Source organism: Diplotaxodon limnothrissa, linkage group LG14 (assembly GCF_057381915.1).
Source record: "Diplotaxodon limnothrissa isolate DT_005_m linkage group LG14, D_limnothrissa_male_GT1.1, whole genome shotgun sequence".
Taxonomy (NCBI): domain Eukaryota; kingdom Metazoa; phylum Chordata; class Actinopteri; order Cichliformes; family Cichlidae; genus Diplotaxodon; species Diplotaxodon limnothrissa.
The window spans coordinates 41677409-41693686 of NC_140609.1; the positions used below are offsets into that span (position 1 = coordinate 41677409).

Sequence of the window (16278 nt, forward strand, 5' to 3'; positions counted from 1 at the left end):
TGTAGTTCCTTTTTTCACCACATGGTGGCTGCACATTTTTTCTGCTACTTGCGCCTGTGCGGCGAGCCCGCCCTTCTCTGCTCATTTCTGCCATGGCGACTGTACAAAAAAAGAGAAAGGTTGATGGTGAGGGCCGCTGCTTTCAGGAGCGGTGGGAATTGCAGTATTTTTTTACTGAAATTCGAGGCAATTGTGTTTGCCTGATTTGTAAAGACACTGTTGCCTTGTTTAAGGATTTTAACATTAGGAGACACTACGAGACTAAACATGCTGCAACATATAACAAGCTAACAAGGAGTGAGCGCGCTGAAAAAGTGAAGCAACTCCAAGCTGCTCTGGCTTCGCAACAGCGGTTTTTCATGCGGGCCTGTGAGACACATGAAAATATCATGAAAGCCAGCTACGAAGTGGCTATGTTAATAGCGAAACATGGCAAACCTTTCACTGAAGGTACGTTTGTCAAAGACTGTGTCATGAAAATGGTGGAGAACATTTGCCCCGAGTGGAAGCAAGAATTTCTGAATGCTTGCTTGGCACGCAACACTGTGGCACGAAGAGGTGAGGATATATCGTCAGACATTCACAGACAGCTGCGGGACAGAGGAGTGGATTTTGATTATTTCTCATTAGCCTGTGATGAAAGCACCGATGCATCTGACACCGCGCAACTGCTGATTCTTTTATGAGGAGTCGACGACAAGATGAACGTGACAGAGGAGCTGCTGGATCTCAAAAGCCGTAAGGGTCAAACCAGAGGATTGGATTTATTCATTTCTGTTTGTGAAGCTGTTGATGATATGAAGCTACCATGGAGTGAAGTTTCTGGGATCATTACTGATGGTGCACCTGCCGTGGCTGGTGAGCGAAGCGGATTGTCCACACTGATCTGCAATAAAGTCAGCAAACAAGCAGGTAACGGTGTTAAACTTCACTGTATCATTCATCAGCAGGCTCTCTGTGCCAAACATCTCAAATTTGATGATGTTATGAAACCAGTAGCAAAGACAGTCAACTGTATTCGCTCTAAAGCTCTGTACCACCGACAGTTTCAGGAGTTTCTGCACGACATCCAGGCTGAATATGGTGACTTAATTTATTACAATGATGTGAGGTGGCTCGCATCAAGTCCTTTGGAACCAAACTGCAACTTTTCCAAAGACACTTGTCCCTAACAGAGCCACTTCCCAGCTTTGAAAGAGGTTATTGACAGTTTCCCAGAGGACATTAATGTTCAAATGAAGAGGTACGCAACAGCTATCGCGTCTCTTTCTGGAGAATTTAACAAACGCTTTCAGGACTTTGCAGCTATTGAAAAAGACATGCTGCTTTTCTCATCTCCCTTCTCCGTGGACCCTGATGATGCTCCAGCTTCAGCTGGAGCTCATTGAACTGCAGTGCGACGATGAGTGGAAAACACTGGCAGTCTTCTCTTGTTGACTTTTATCGGCAGCTAGACAAAGACAGGTTTCCTGAAGTGCGATCTCTTGCCAAGAAAATGCTGAGCTTATTTGGTTCCACATATTTGTGTGAGCAAACTTTCTCTGTCATGAACTTAAACAAGAACCGATTGAGATCAAGGATGAGTGACTCCCACTTGCGTGATATTTTACGCATCTCAACCACTGCCCTCAAACCAGACCTAATTGCTTTACTAAAATCTAGATCTCAGTATCACCCCTCTCATTAGTCCAGGGATGCCCAAATTCTGTGCTGGAGAGCTGCTATGCATGTTTTAGTTCCTTCTGGTTTAGCACAGTTGAATCAAATGAAGAGCAGGCCTCCAGGAGTGACATCCCTGCATTAGTCATGTGTTCCTGAACAGTAAAAAGCATAAAGCATGCTAATGCAATCCACAAAAGGAAACGTATTTTGTTAAACTCTTAAGATTTGGTTTTAACTGTTGATGTTATGCTCTTAATTCATAGTTGAGTGTGTTGTGTACATATTGTGTAAATTTACAAATGTGGTTATTTCTTGCGGCAAGTGAACTTCCAGTTGTGCAATCTTCCAGTAGATGTGAAAAACTTTGGCTTCCTGAATAGTCTTGCAAAAGTCAAGGGCGAAATTCACTTTAAAAAAACGTTATTGATAACAGAACACTTTGCATTACTTATAACTCCTGTTTAAATGTTCATTAGGCAAAGATATGGCAAACTCGTGGAAATTTAGGGTATTCTATACAGTTTGTTCACTGTTGTCTGACTCTCCAGATATAAATGAAAGGCGGAATTGTGTCTTTAGAGTTGTAAATGCTTGAGTGTCTTTTATTTAGGTACATTTCTATTTTAAAAATAAAGGTAATTGTGACTATTAAAACTGTTCTTCATTATATTTTCATGTAACTTTGTTATGAAAAAGAAAGTCAAAAGGAACCATTGGCCCCCAGGCATCTTCACTTTATAAAATTTGGCCCTCTTTGCAAAAAGTTTGGACACCCCGTCTTACTGATTTATGGTATTGGAGGCCACCTACTCTGTGTCTGGTTAAGTATAAGAGCCCTTTGTTTAGGTGGACGGATGGACTCCTGGCACCAGCTTTAGGGAGTCCAGCGTCATATCTTGACACACACACACACACAAACACACACGCATCCCTACACGACATACGGACAAGGTACACTCTCTTCACATGTATGCCTATGTAAGACGTCATATGTTAATGAACTTATGCATAGTCATGAAACTGCAATACAGAGCAGTGCTACGAGGGAGCAGACGAGAGCAACTGGGGTCAAGCGAAGGAACAGCGCTCGTCAGCCCTCCCTCGTGCACGAGTAACACAAAGAACTTTGGTGACTTGCGTCCTGCTTTTGCTGTTGTAGTAGAATTGTCTCGTTCCAGCGGTGGGACAGAACCATCAACATCCCTGTCTTGTCCTGTGAAATATACTAAATGTAGATGAGGGACTTTCACCAATACAGACATTGGCTGAAGGCTCGGTGTATAAAATTTTTATCATCTTAATAACTTTTGGGCCAAAGTTAAATTTTCTAATACTTTCTACAAAAACCTCCACTCCACTTGGTCAAATGCATTCTGGACGTTCATAAAGAAAAGACCAATCAGAGATCGGGACCTACTAGATTCATCAGTAATATGGCCTTAGTCGGAAATAGGTCGATAGTTATTGCACTCCAGGGGATCCTTGCCTTACCAGACTTTGGCAAGACTGTTATTAAGGCTGTACTAAAGGTTGTTTAGTCCCACACATGGGAAATTTGTTTTGTTACAGCAGACAGTGGACAGTGCATAGTTAGATCGCAAAAATAAGTAAAACACTGGAATAGGATAAGAATAAGATACTGTACACAATACATTAGAATAAAATAAAATAAAATACTATATACAACTGAGTATAATACAACATTGTCAGAAAAAGAATATTGCACTTAGTGTTATTGCTATTGCACATGTGGAGTCTGACAGTAGCTGGAAGGAGACCTGCGTCCCACATGCCAGGTGGGTGCCGCAGCCACTGAAGGAGCTGCTCAGTGCTGTCAGAGTCTGCTGCATGGGCTGGGAGATGTTGTCCAACAGGGATGACAGCTTAGCCGCCATTCTCCTGTCACTCACCACCTCCACTGGGTCCAGAGGGCACCTGTGTTCCACAGTGTCCCCCTGTGTCCCCCTGTGTCACCCTGTGTTCCACGGTGTCCTGTTCCTCGTCTGCGTCTCTCTACTTCTCATCCCTTTATCGTATGCTCCCAGGTCTGTTATTTTTAGTTCCCCCAGTTTAGGTGTCTTCAGTTATTTGTCATGCCCCACTGCTTGTTTGCCACTACACCTTTGTAAATAAACCTCACTAGCATTTCATCCACTGCCTGCATCTTGGGTCCTTCTTCCAACTCCACACGGCTCGCCTCGGCAGCCGTGACAGTACGAACCGGCCACAATGGACCCAGCAGCATTCAACCCGCCCGAGGAGCTCCGGGAGGATATTATTTATTCTGTGGACCGTCTAATTAATTTATGGCTGGGGCATGAGGAGAAGGGATTCTGCCAAGCCATAACTAATCGATTGGAGCGACTGGTTTCCGGTCTCCCCAGGCTGCTCAGCTCACTCCACCCACTTGTTCAGAATTTCTTTCTGAACGAGCTGCACCTTCACCCCCCTACCGCTCGTCTGCTCAGCCCACCGGAGGATAAGCAGTCTGAACTGCCGGATGTGGAGTTACCCGGCCTGTCGGAGCGTTCTCCGAGGAGGAAGCAACGTTCGCGTTGTAGGCGCCTCACCCCACAGCCGGGTGGTGGGACTTCAGAACTGCCAGCTGTGGTGAGTGAAAAAGACACTCTTTCTGTTTCTCCAGACTTTGGGACTGTTAATTCTGGGGCTGTGTTTATTCAGTTAGCCGCCCGGCCTCAAGCTCAGTTAGCCGCCCGGCCTCAAGCTCAGTTAGCCGCCCGGCCTCCAGCTCAGTCTCCAATTCCACCACCGTCGTCATCCCAACCATTATTTCAGTCACCCTCAGTTCAGCCTCCTGTTCAGCAGCCACTAGCCCTGCATCCTGTGTCACTTGCTACTCCGGTACGACAAGCTCAGTCAAATCAATCTGAAAGGAACTGTGTTTCGTCCGTTTGTTCTAAGCAGAGAGACGAACCTAATAATAACGTAATCATTCCTAAAAAGCTGGCTAGTTCAGAGACTGTGATGCGCTCCAGGGCCTCCCCAGAGGCTGAGTTTCAGCCCTCAGCCCACTCTGGACCCCTGGAGGCTAGGAACCCAGCTGAGGACTGCACCCGTCTGTCACTGCCTGAGCAGAGTCAATGCTCTGCGCAGCTGCAGTCTGCTATGTGTTTGCCAGAGGCCACTGTGGCTGCTGGTCCTGTTCTGTCCCTGCCAGAGGCCCGTGCGCCTGCTGGTTTTGTCCTGTGTGTTCCAGGGGCCCCTGTACCCACTGGTCCTGAGACTGTTCTCGCTGGAGGGCCCGAGGAGCCCGTCCAGCCTTTTGCCTCGTCAGCTGGAGGGCCCGAGGAGCCCGTCCAGCCACCAGCTGCTCCACCAGCAGCCTCATCCACGCTTGCAGTGCCTCCGTCTCCAGCTTCCACGCCGCCGCCAGCTGCAGCCTCATCAGCGCCGCCTGGTCCAGCTTCAGCATCCTCATCAGCGTCGCCTGGTCCAGCTTCAGCAGCTTCATCCTCGCCTGGTCCGGCCTCAGCAGCTTCATCCTCGCCCGCCTCGCCTGGTCCGGCTTCAGCCTCCGCCTCAGCTTCTGCCTTGTCTGGTCCAGCCTCCGCCTCGCCTGGTGCCGCAGGGATCACGCCACCTTCAGGTCCCAAACTGCCGCCTCAACATCATCGAGCATTTGTCAGGCCGCTTGTTGGGCATCATCACCACCGTGGCCGCCCTCCGGACTTCTGTTGCCGCCCCCGCCTTCTGCGTGGACGACCTCCTACACGCCGCCACTGCCTTCCGCATGGCCGGCCTCCAGACTTGCATTCCCGCCGCCGTTGCCGTCCGCACGGTCGGCCCCCAGAACTGCATTCGCGCCGCTGTTGCCGTCCGCACGGTCGGCCCCCAGAACTGTTTCCACGCCACTGCCTACTGCGTGGCCGGCCTCCGGACCTGCCCCACTGCCGCTGCCATTCGCATGGTCGGCCTCCGGAACTGAACTGTTTTGGCCTCCTGCACTGTCGGCTCCCTGAACTTGGCCATCTGGGCCTTTTTTGGACTCTGTCCCTCCGTCCTGGACCCTCTCCGCCCGCCCTGGTCGGGTCGTTTTCTGTTTTGTTTTGGTCCGTTTTTGTGTTTCTGCTGGGCTGTCTGGAGCCAGCCCTTGGGGGGGGGGGGGGGGGGGGGGGGTACTGTCATGGTCCTGGGTCGGTGACCCAGTGCTTTTAGTTTGTTATCATTTTCTAGTTTATTATGATGATGATGATGATTATTGTTTGAGTTCTATGTGTTATATTCGGTCTGCCTTTGAGTCTGAGTCTGTATCTCTGTCTGTCTATGGTGTCACCCCGTCTGTTTGTGAAGCTGTCTGTTTAGTTCTGTGTCTTGTTTGGTTCCCCGTGTTTGAGTTTCCTGTTTTATTGTGAAGGTCTCTGTCTGATGTGAGTGTGTTCAGTTTACGTTTCCCCTGTCCCGTCAGCTCCGATTCCTCCCAGCTGTGTTGCCCTCCTGTCTCTCATCCCCTGATTACTGGAGTGTGTATTTAAGCCCTGTGTGTTCTCCTGCCTGTTGCCCGTTCGTCTGTGTTACCCGGTGTCCTGTTCCTCGTCTGCGTCTCTCTGCTTCTCATCCCTTTATCGTATGCTCGCAGGTCTGTTATTTTTAGTTCCCCCAGTTTAGGTGTCTTCAGTTATTTGTCATGCCCCACTGCTTGTTTGCCACTACACCTTTGTAAATAAACCTCACTAGCATTTCATCCACTGCCTGCATCTTGGGTCCTTCTTCCAACTCCACACGGCTCGCCTCTGCAGTCATGACATTTTCAGTCTCTTCCTGTCCACAGCAGAGATACTGCCACACCAGCAGACCACACCTTAAAAGATGGCTGAGGCCACCTCATAGAAGCTCTTCAGGAGTGGGCCCTTCACTCCAAAAGACCTAAGCCTCCTCTCCAGGAACAGCCTGCTCTGCCCTTTGCCAGCAATATGGACTAAGCTATCACAACAGTTAAACACAGGGATTGATGGACACCAAAGCTGAATGAGATTGTATCTTTTCACCAACTCCATAAAACATGTAGACTGGTTCGGCAAACTCCCACACACCCTGAAATATCCTTTACAGAACAAAGAGCTTGTCCATTGTTCCATGACCAGGATGAAAACTCCATTGTTTGTCTTTCTTCCCAGTACCCTGCCATCAAAATTCCCAGGAGACTGAGGAGACTGAGGAGTGTGATGCCGCTGTAATTAGAGTGCAGAGTGTGAAGATGGCGCCCGTGCGGTCGGCTGCCGTCACGACTGCTCCGACCACCTTTTCTTTGTTTTTGTTTTTTAAGTTAGTTTTCAGCGTTTTTAAATGAGCAAAATCATCACCATGCGGTACATTAGGTATGACAGAGACACTCTTGTTTCTATTGGTATACAATGTACTCACAATTTAAAGTTTTTAACTCCGGATCCGAGCTGGCCGAGTGAGATCTTGAGGGAGAACAAAGGACGCGACGCGAAGCGGCAGCCTCGAGGGAAACGAGCCGGCGTCAGGAACAGGCTGAGAGCTCGTGCACACCGCACACCTCTGCCTAGCATCCTGCTCGCCAACGTCCAGTCACTGGAGAACAAGCTTGACGACCTCAGGGCCAGGATAAAGTTCCAGAGAGACATTCAGGACTGCAATCTCCTCTGCTTCACCGAGACATGGCTGAACCCAGCGGTGCCGGACCACGCCATCCAGCCGGCCGAGTTCTTCTCGGTTCACCGCATGGACAGGACACGGGACTCGGGGAAGTCAAGGGGAGGCGGCGTGTGTTTAATGGTGAACAACAACTGGTGCAACAGTGCGAACGTTGTTCCTCTCACACGCTCCTGCACAACAAATCTGGAACTACTGTCCATCATGTGTCGTCCTTTTTATCTACCTCGGGAATTTACATCGGTCATTGTAAGTGCCGTTTATATTCCACCACAAGCGGACACGGTCACCGCCTTATGCGAGCTGCATGAGGCACTCACACAGCACCAGACACAACACCGGGACGCTGCGCTTATTGTGACGGGGGACTTTAATAGCGCCAACCTCAAACGCGCAGCGCCGAACTTTTATCAACACATCACCTGCCCCACCAGGGGTGAAAGGACACTGGACCACTGCTACACTACGGTCAAGGACGGCTACAAGGCACAATACCGCCCCCCGTTTGGCAAATCTGATCACGCCGCCATCTTCCTCATGCCAAAATACAAACAAAGGCTGAAACAGGAAGTTCCGGTTCAGAGGAAGGTCGCGCGCTGGACGGACCAATCGGTGGCCACGTTACAGGACGCACTCGATGACGCAGACTGGGACATGTTCAGAAACAGCTCCAATGATGTCAACGTGTTTACGGAAGCGGTTGTGGGATTCATCGGGAAACTAGCGGATGATACCGTGGAGACAAAGACTATCACAACGTTTCCCAACCAGAAGCCGTGGGTGGATAAAACCATCCGCGACGCTCTGAGATCCCGCACTGCTGCCTACAACACGGGACTCATGACGGGGGACATGGACCCGTACAAAGCCGCGTCATATAACGTGCGGAGGGCGGTGAAAGAGGCGAAGCAGCGCTACGGGAGGAAACTAGAGTCACAACTCCAACAGAGTGACTCTAGGAGCCTGTGGCAGGGACTAAGGACAATAACGGACTATAAAGCACCAACAACCGGTATGACGAACGCGGCCGTGACTCTGGCAGACGAGCTGAATACTTTCTATGCTCGCTTCGAGGCTGCAGCTAAGGTCTCCAACAATGCTAGTGCTAGCGGCGCTAACGGCTGCAGACAGGAAGATACTGCCAGCACCGGAAACATGCTCGTCATCTCCGAGCATGAAGTAAGGAGAGCCTTCAAGAGAGTGAACACCAGGAAAGCAGCAGTTCCAGACGGCATCCCAGGTCGTATCCTCAGAGACTGCGCATACCAGCTAGCTCCTGTGTTCACTGAGATATTCAACATCTCTTTATCTCAGTCGGTGATCCCCACATGCTTCAAAGAGTCCATCATTGTTCCTGTCCCGAAGAAACCCCACCCTGCTTCTCTCAATGACTATCGCCCTGTAGCCCTCACCTCAGTAGTGATGAAGTGCTTTGAACGCCTGGTCAGAGACTTCATCATTTCTTCACTACCAGACACACTGGACCCACTACAGTTCGCTTACCGTCCAAATCGTTCCACAGACGATGCCATCTCTCATCTCCTCCACACATCACTCACTCACTTGGACACTAGAAGGGGGAATTATGTTAAAATGCTCTTCATAGACTACAGCTCTGCATTTAACACCATAATTCCCTCCACACTCACCACCAAGCTGGAGCATCTGGGACTCAGCTCATCTATGTGTCAGTGGATCTCCAACTTCCTAACTGGCAGACCACAGGCAGTAAGGATGGGCGGACATGTCTCAGCCTCCACCACTCTCAGCACTGGAGCCCCCCAGGGGTGTGTTCTGAGCTCCCTGCTGTACTCTTTGTACACATATGACTGTGTGGCCACTACCAGCTCCACCACCATCATCAAGTTTGCTGACGACACCGTCGTGGTGGGCCTGATCTCTGATAACAACGAGACGGCCTACCTGAAGGAGATTAGGAATCTGGAGAACTGGTGCCAGAGGAACAACCTCCTTCTAAACGTCAGTAAGACAAAGGAGCTGATAGTGGACTTCAGCACTAAGCAGGAGAGGAACTACCAGACCCCCGTCATCAACGAGTGCCCAGTGGAGAGAGTGGACAGCTTCAAATACCTCGGAGTTCACATCACGCAGGACCTGTCATGGTCCTGTCACATCAACACCGTGGTGAAAAAGGCCCGTCGGCGTCTCTACCACCTCAGACGCTTGAGAGACTTCCAACTGCCCTCCAAGGTGCTCAGGAACTTTTACTCGTGCACCATAGAGAGCATCCTGGCGGGAAACATCTTAACCTGGTTCGGGAACAGCACCATGCAGGACAGACGAGCTCTACAGAGGGTTGTGCGATCAGCTGAGCGCACCATCCGCTCCGAGCTCCCTGACCTGCACTCAATCTACAGCAGGCGGTGCTGGACCAAGGCCAGGAAGATCGTGAAGGACCTCAGCCATCCCAACAACAGACTGTTCTCTCTGTTGAGGTCAGGAAAGCGATTCCGCTCCCTGAAGACCAACACAGAGAGACTGAGGAGGAGCTTCTTCCCGCAGGCGATACGGTCTCTCAATCACACCACCACACAGTACTGACCCACACATACAGTTCTTACACACACACACTGGACTTTCTGGACATTTATTTACACTTGTGGCCACTGCACAACTACACTGTGTGGTCATCTAATCGAATCACTTTATCACAAGTTACTTAAATAAATCACTTTAAGCATATTTGCACTGCACAAGACACTTACACATGTGGATTGCACAACCCTGGACATTATATTTCTTCATTAGCATTTAGTATTTGTACAGCTGCTGTTACTGTTCTATATTTCCTCATATATTCTTATATATGTTCTATATTGTGTATTTGTGTATTTTGTTGTACAGTTATTTTATTTTTAACTTAAATTTTTGAGAAAAATTAGAAAAAGAGAATAAACAAAGCAAAAATGAAAGTATTTGAAACATAGTTTTACGTTCTAAAATTATTTTATAGGCTAACAGTAAACTGTTTTCAAACACAGAGCATGAGCATATACAGAAGACAGAAGGAGCCTGGATCCTCTCCACATTTCCTCTCTGCTGTTGCACTGACTGGTCCAAGTTCTAACATCAAGCATTTAGACTTTACTTAAGATTAGACCTTTATATATGATCCGGATTTTGGTCAGACTCAGTCCATAAAGTAAAGGATTACAGAGCGGTGGGCATATGAGCCAATATAATGATAAAAAAAATACGCACCATATTTGGGACATGTTTCATGTTAAGTCTGCTTTGTGCAATTTCAAAAAAGGCACTGCATGAATAGTTGAGCAGAGAAGCGAGGTGAGGCGTGCAGGTGCTGATGGCTTTCTGTCGGGTCTGTTTGGATCCAGAAAAACAGACTTTCAGGATCCTCATGTAGATGTAGAGAATCAGAGAGACAGCCGATATTGTGGTGAGAGAAGTGGAAATAAGTCCACAGATGTTATTGACTGTGGTGTCAGAACAGGCCAGTTTAACAACAGAATAGTTGTCACAGTACACTTTGTTAATGATGTTCCCACACAGCTGCAGAGGAGCACTCAGAGAAATCAAAAGAGTGATTCCAAGAAATGAGGAAAACCACGTTAGAACATTGAGCATGGATACCTTGCATGGACTCATTCGTGTGTGATATTGAAGAGGAAAACATATTGCAAGATATCTGTCATAAGACATGACGACTAAGTTAGCAAGCTCTGCAGTTCCATATGTGTGCACACAGAAGATCTGCAGGAAGCAGAGAGGAGCAGAAACAGTGTGAACATCAGAGAGGATCTGAAGCAGGAGGAACGGAAACAGCCCTGCACTACCATACAGCTCATTCACAAACAGGCTGCACAGAAACATGTACATAGGTTCATGTAAGCTTCTGTTCACACAGATAACCACAATCAGCAGGACATTGACAGTAACAATAACAATATATAAAAATGCAACAACTGTGAAATATAAATATTTCAAAGCCCCGCTGTCGAGGTAGGCAGTGAGTGTGAAATATGAAACCTGTGAAGAGTTCATCATGATCCTCTTTTTGTTTTTACCATACATGACTTAAACTGTGCACAAACGGAGCTACATTTAAGGATGAGAATCACCCAACAGCGGCCTGATTGTAAGTCCCTCCCAACTGCACTGAATCACTTCTTGTTTTATCCTTTTCACTGCAGCAGTATGACGTCATCATCAGGGGAAAGACGGGATGACACTGACTTTTTTTAAAATTATATAGAATCTTAAAAAGCCATCATGACACGATGCCAATAAATACAAACCATAATTATTTAATTTCATATACACAATGTATATTCAAACAAGTTGTTTGCAAATAAATTAAAACGCTGGACGCAAAGAGTGTTTCGTAGCTGGACCTTTGTGCTAAACCACTTTGACCATTTTGAACACCATGTTCATTTATTATCATTAATTAATGGCAGGACTTCTTTAAGCAGTTTTGTAGGAATGGGGTATAAAAGACATGTTGATGGTTGGAGGAAGTAATTATCAAGGCCCACGGTGAAAAAATATAACAACAAATAAATCAGGTTTTTGAGTTTTCCAGCTAGGGTAGACAAGGCCAAGTGTCAGGCTTTCAGATGAATTAAAACTGTCTTGGCCTTTGGTTAATTAACAAGCTGGAGTGGACAGACTAAGCATATCACTCCTGGTCCAATTGGGGAAGAGAGAATAATAATGGATTGCATTAATATAGCGCTTTTTGAGACCCTCAAAGCGCTTTACAACTCCACTATTCATTCACTCTCACATTCATACACTGGTGGAGGCAGCTACAGTTGTAGCCAGAGCTGCCCTGGGGCAGACTGACAGAAGCGAGGCTGCCATATCGCGCCATCGGCGCCTCTGGCTGGAGAGAAAAGGGTTCCATAATAGGACCAATTCTGTTTAAATTATCCATACTTCCGTTAGGCAGTATCATTAGAAGGCTTGCCTGAGCCCTCAGTAGAGACAGGTCGTGGCTGCACAGGCTCAAATGATCCCCCAGCTGACATATGTAGCTTTGGCTGCGGCTGCACAAAGCGACAGAGGTAGCACAGTTGAGTAGGATGAATTGGTTGTGTGGACAAGAGATATTTTATTTTGTATTCTTATGGTGACATTTTATAATCATAACTATCATTGATCAGACATTCATCATTGTTGAATCTGATGACAGTATAATCTTTGTTTTATATCTATGGTAATCTGAGTAAAGATTAATGTATGCATATTATCATCATTTTAATCAGTCTCAAATGGTATTCACAGCATTGTATTCACCGTCCATAACTGGAGGGTCCAGCAGGACCTTGTTCTAATTCATTTGCAGGCCTACATCAGAACATGCACATAGAGTGTTATGTAAACACGCACGTTCGCATACACACTTATTTACACAGGGAGGTCGTGTCAGGACGTTCTCTAGTTGGACTCACAGAACTGCACAACATGACATGTCACACACACTTGTTTTTCTCTAAAGTATCATCTGATGTTTGTATAAGGAGAACTTTGGACTATGGGGAGACTGTTATCATTTCCAGTAAGGTCTAACTGTGTGATGTCATCATGGGTTATATAAGGATGGGGAGCTGTCCACTCTTTGGAGAATCTGTTGCAAGTTTTCTTCCCACACTTCTGCGCAGAGTGTGTAATTAAAGATCACTATTTTGACGCCTCCCTGGACTCAGCCTGCTTTCTTCTCTTACCCAAATCGAACGAATCTTAACAATTCTTGGTGCCGAAACCGGTTGGGGAGGAGAGGAGCGTGCGACTGTGGCCTGGAAGGTGCCAAAACGAACTGAGATCAGCAGCTTATCTGAGTGACAAGCCAGGCGAAATAAAAGGTGAGAGTGCCACCTGTTGATGTTTATCCAAAGGCGCTAAAATTGGAAGTTAAAGCTAAATTTAATTAAATAATATTCACTCAGTATAGGCTTCTTATGTCTGTTCATAGTGATTTTGGGGTAATTAGTGTTAAAACTTTGGGGAATATTGGATTGATTAAATGTATTGCTGTTTATTTTGGGGGCGAATATTGAGTTAAGAGGTTATGTTTTAAGTAAATAAGCGTGTTTATTTTGATGTGGGTTGAGGCCAGCCAGACAAACAGTAGTTCAGGGTATTTGGTTTGTTTGACCAGCAGAAACGCGGTTTCGGGCGTCGAAATAACTGGGGGCGAAGACCCCGCAGTGACGCTTATAATACACTTGAGTAAATTTTCTTAGGACGGGGGCGTGGCCCCTAAGGGCGCAGTTGCTCAGCGTGTGACGGCGACCCCTGATCGTGGACGCACGGCCAGGTTAAAGTTTGGGTGGTACCCGGGGGACTTCGGGCACCCCTTAAAAACTAAAGTGAACAAGGGGTTCACTTTCCTGCCTGCTTTCTTCTCTTACCCAAATCGAACGAATCTTAACAGTTGCCAAGGTGATAGTAATCTCGAAAAACCAGTAAAAGGACTGTGTCAGAGTTAAATCACAGTATGAGGCATAGGGTGCCAATGGTGGGAGCGCCGTTTCCTCTGGGAAGAGGGTGCCGGCTGGCTGAGCAACAGAACCTCTGGCAGGATGGCTCCCTGCCCTAGGTCAGGTACGTGGCAGGGTGTGGATTGGGTGGATTCTTTTACATTTTGATGGAAGCCAGTTAAGTCTAATAATAGATTAAATGCCTTGTTGAGGGTGTCATTTTTAGTATCTATATGAATGTTAAAATGACCCTGAACAGTTGTTTTATGGGAGCAAGCTATTAACAAGCTAGAGTAGACAGGCTAAACATATCCAATTGAGGAGGGGAACAGAGGGTTGGAGTGCCATGCATTTCACGCTAGGACCAATTCTGTTTACATTATGCATTTTTCCCTAAGGCAGTATCATAAGAAGGAATAGCATAATAAAAAAAATAATAATATTAATAATGATAATAATACATTTTATTTATAGGTGCCTTTAAGACCCTGAAGGTCACCTTACCATAGCACAAGAACAATAGCAGCAATACAATATAACAAACATGGCAACCAAAAAAAAAGTAAGCACAATTCTGAATAAATGGGTTTTGAGATGTGATTTAAAAGAGGTGAGAGAGTGTAAAGGCTTTGAGTCCCGTGGTAGTCAGGCAAGCAGGTGGAACAGACAGAAGAGAAGCTGAAGAAGAGTGAAGTGCACGAGCAGGTGAGTATGTAGTTCAAGTTCAAGTTCAAATTTTATTCGCCACATGCAGTGGCAGGTTTCCCTGCAGTGGAATGAACCCGCCCCCCGACCTTACACACACAACACAGACATCACATGAGGATATAAGTCAGAGAACGGTTGCATTACAGAAAACCACTGAAATGTACACTACAATGGGAAAGTACAAGAGGAAAAAAAGAGCCCTCTGCTCATGCTGGGCTATAGAGGACAGCATGAGAACAGGAAACAAAAAAACTCTTCTGCACAGAAAGCACATAAATGTCCACAGCACAACATTATAGAGCACGTGACCAGCAACAGGGTTGGGTAGGGGATAAGGAGTAATCCCAGGCAACACAGCAGCCATCCTGCCACTGCGCCGACTCTCCAGCGCGGGCCCAGACCCGCCTCGTGTTCCCAGGAGGCAACAAGCATCGAAGGCGTTGGAAGGGGAGGGGGGACGTGTGAGTGCTTATCAGTGTAAATGTATGTGTGTGTGTGTCCAGAGTTCAGCTGAGACAGTGTCCTCCGCCCTATCAGGCTAAGTAAACAGTCTACCAGCCAACCCAGGTGGCCTTGCATGGAATGGGAAGGAACAGAATCAACACAGTCGTTATCAGGGAGTTTTGTTCAGCTCCGGCCTTGAGACCGCAGCTGGTGCCGAAGGGGTATCTGCATTATGATGGTGATTTTTCTTTTGTGACAACTCAGGAGAATTTCAAGCTGTTTTTAACACTCCGACACCGACACTGGTCTCTCAATCTCCCGTTGGATAGCTGCTTTGAAGTTTTGAAATTTAAGCTTAAATTTCAGAACTTACATTTTAACTACTGATTTTATCTACTGTTCTGATTTTATCTGTTTTGATTTTATATACTTTTTTGTTTGTTTGTTTGTTTGTTAATTAGTTAGTTTGTTTGCTTGTTTTAATCAATTTTAAATCATGCTTTTTATTTGTTTTTGTTTCTAATGTCTCTGTAAAGCACTTTGACTCACCTTGTTGAATTGTGCTATACAAATAAACTTGCCTTGCCTTGCGAGTTTCTCCATGATGTTATTTACCTTCAATTCCGTGGTCTTTTCACTCTTTTGCTCAGAGAGCAGATTCTGAGACCTCACAACCGCAGCCAACTGATCCGCGATGTAATCCAGCTTCCACCCAGAGGTGTTGTTCCGAGTGGATTCTTCCCTGATGTAATCCAATATACGCTCAGAGGTGTTATTCTGAGTATTCACTGCAGCCGTTAGCGCCTCCAAGCTCTTAACCATGCTGCATTCAGTGCGTCCTTTCCGAGAAGCCGCACCTCGTCCCATCGTTTCAATCCCAGCGGGCAGCCTTGTGGGGATTTGAACAGCCGGTTCCGCTTTCTTAATTCTCCGATAAGCCAGGGCCAAGCCAGCTCCGATCAGCAAGAACCCTGTTATCATGGTTCCAAATAGATAGATATCTTCAGCGTCCTCGATCGACAGTCCCGCCATGCACACGACCCTCCAGTTCTGCCACCCGTCCATCGTGTACCCGGCAGGGAAAGTCCCTCCAGGGCACTCAGGCTCTCCCGAGCCCAGACTTCTCGTTGAGAAAAGGGTGTCAATAGCATTCAGAGACCAGTTGATCAAATCCATAATTCTCTTTTAGGTTTTAGAAACAGACTGTGAGAGACTGTTCCAGGGAAGTGAAATACACATGAGACAAGACAAAGACACAAGAGGCTAAGCAGGGAAGATAAGGGGAAGGAGAAGAGGAGAAAAGTGCGACTGCCTTCGCCGAGAGCCAAACGAGAATGTATGTAGAAGATCAGATAAATATGGA

General features: G+C 47.0%; 1 protein-coding gene and 1 pseudogene across 1 annotated transcript; both read right to left on the minus strand.

The window, feature by feature from the left end:
- Positions 1-10397: 10397 nt before the first annotated feature.
- Positions 10398-11325, minus strand: LOC146619564 (olfactory receptor 11A1-like; annotated as a pseudogene).
- An 899-nt stretch (positions 11326-12224) lies between these two features.
- LOC146619565 (uncharacterized) lies at positions 12225-16091 on the minus strand. Its single transcript, XM_085370240.1, has 3 exons — positions 15497-16091; positions 13008-13117; positions 12225-12329 (listed from the first exon to the last, which is right to left on the minus strand). The coding sequence occupies exons 1-3, from the start codon at positions 16089-16091 to the stop codon at positions 12225-12227; spliced, it is 810 nt and encodes a 269-aa protein (XP_085226366.1).
- Between the last annotated feature and the right edge of the window lie 187 nt (positions 16092-16278).

Coding starts and splice junctions, on each gene's coding strand:
- LOC146619565 (XM_085370240.1), bottom strand. CDS start 16,091: ATGGATTTGATCAACTGGTCTCTGAATGCTATTGACACCCTTTTCTCA. Junction 13,118..15,496: donor GGAGAAACTCGCAAGGCAAG/GCAAGTTTATTT, acceptor CTTGTCACTCAG/ATAAGCTGCTGATCTCAGTT. Junction 12,330..13,007: donor TTAAGATTCGTTCGATTTGG/GTAAGAGAAGAA, acceptor CGCTTTGTGCAG/CCGCAGCCAAAGCTACATAT.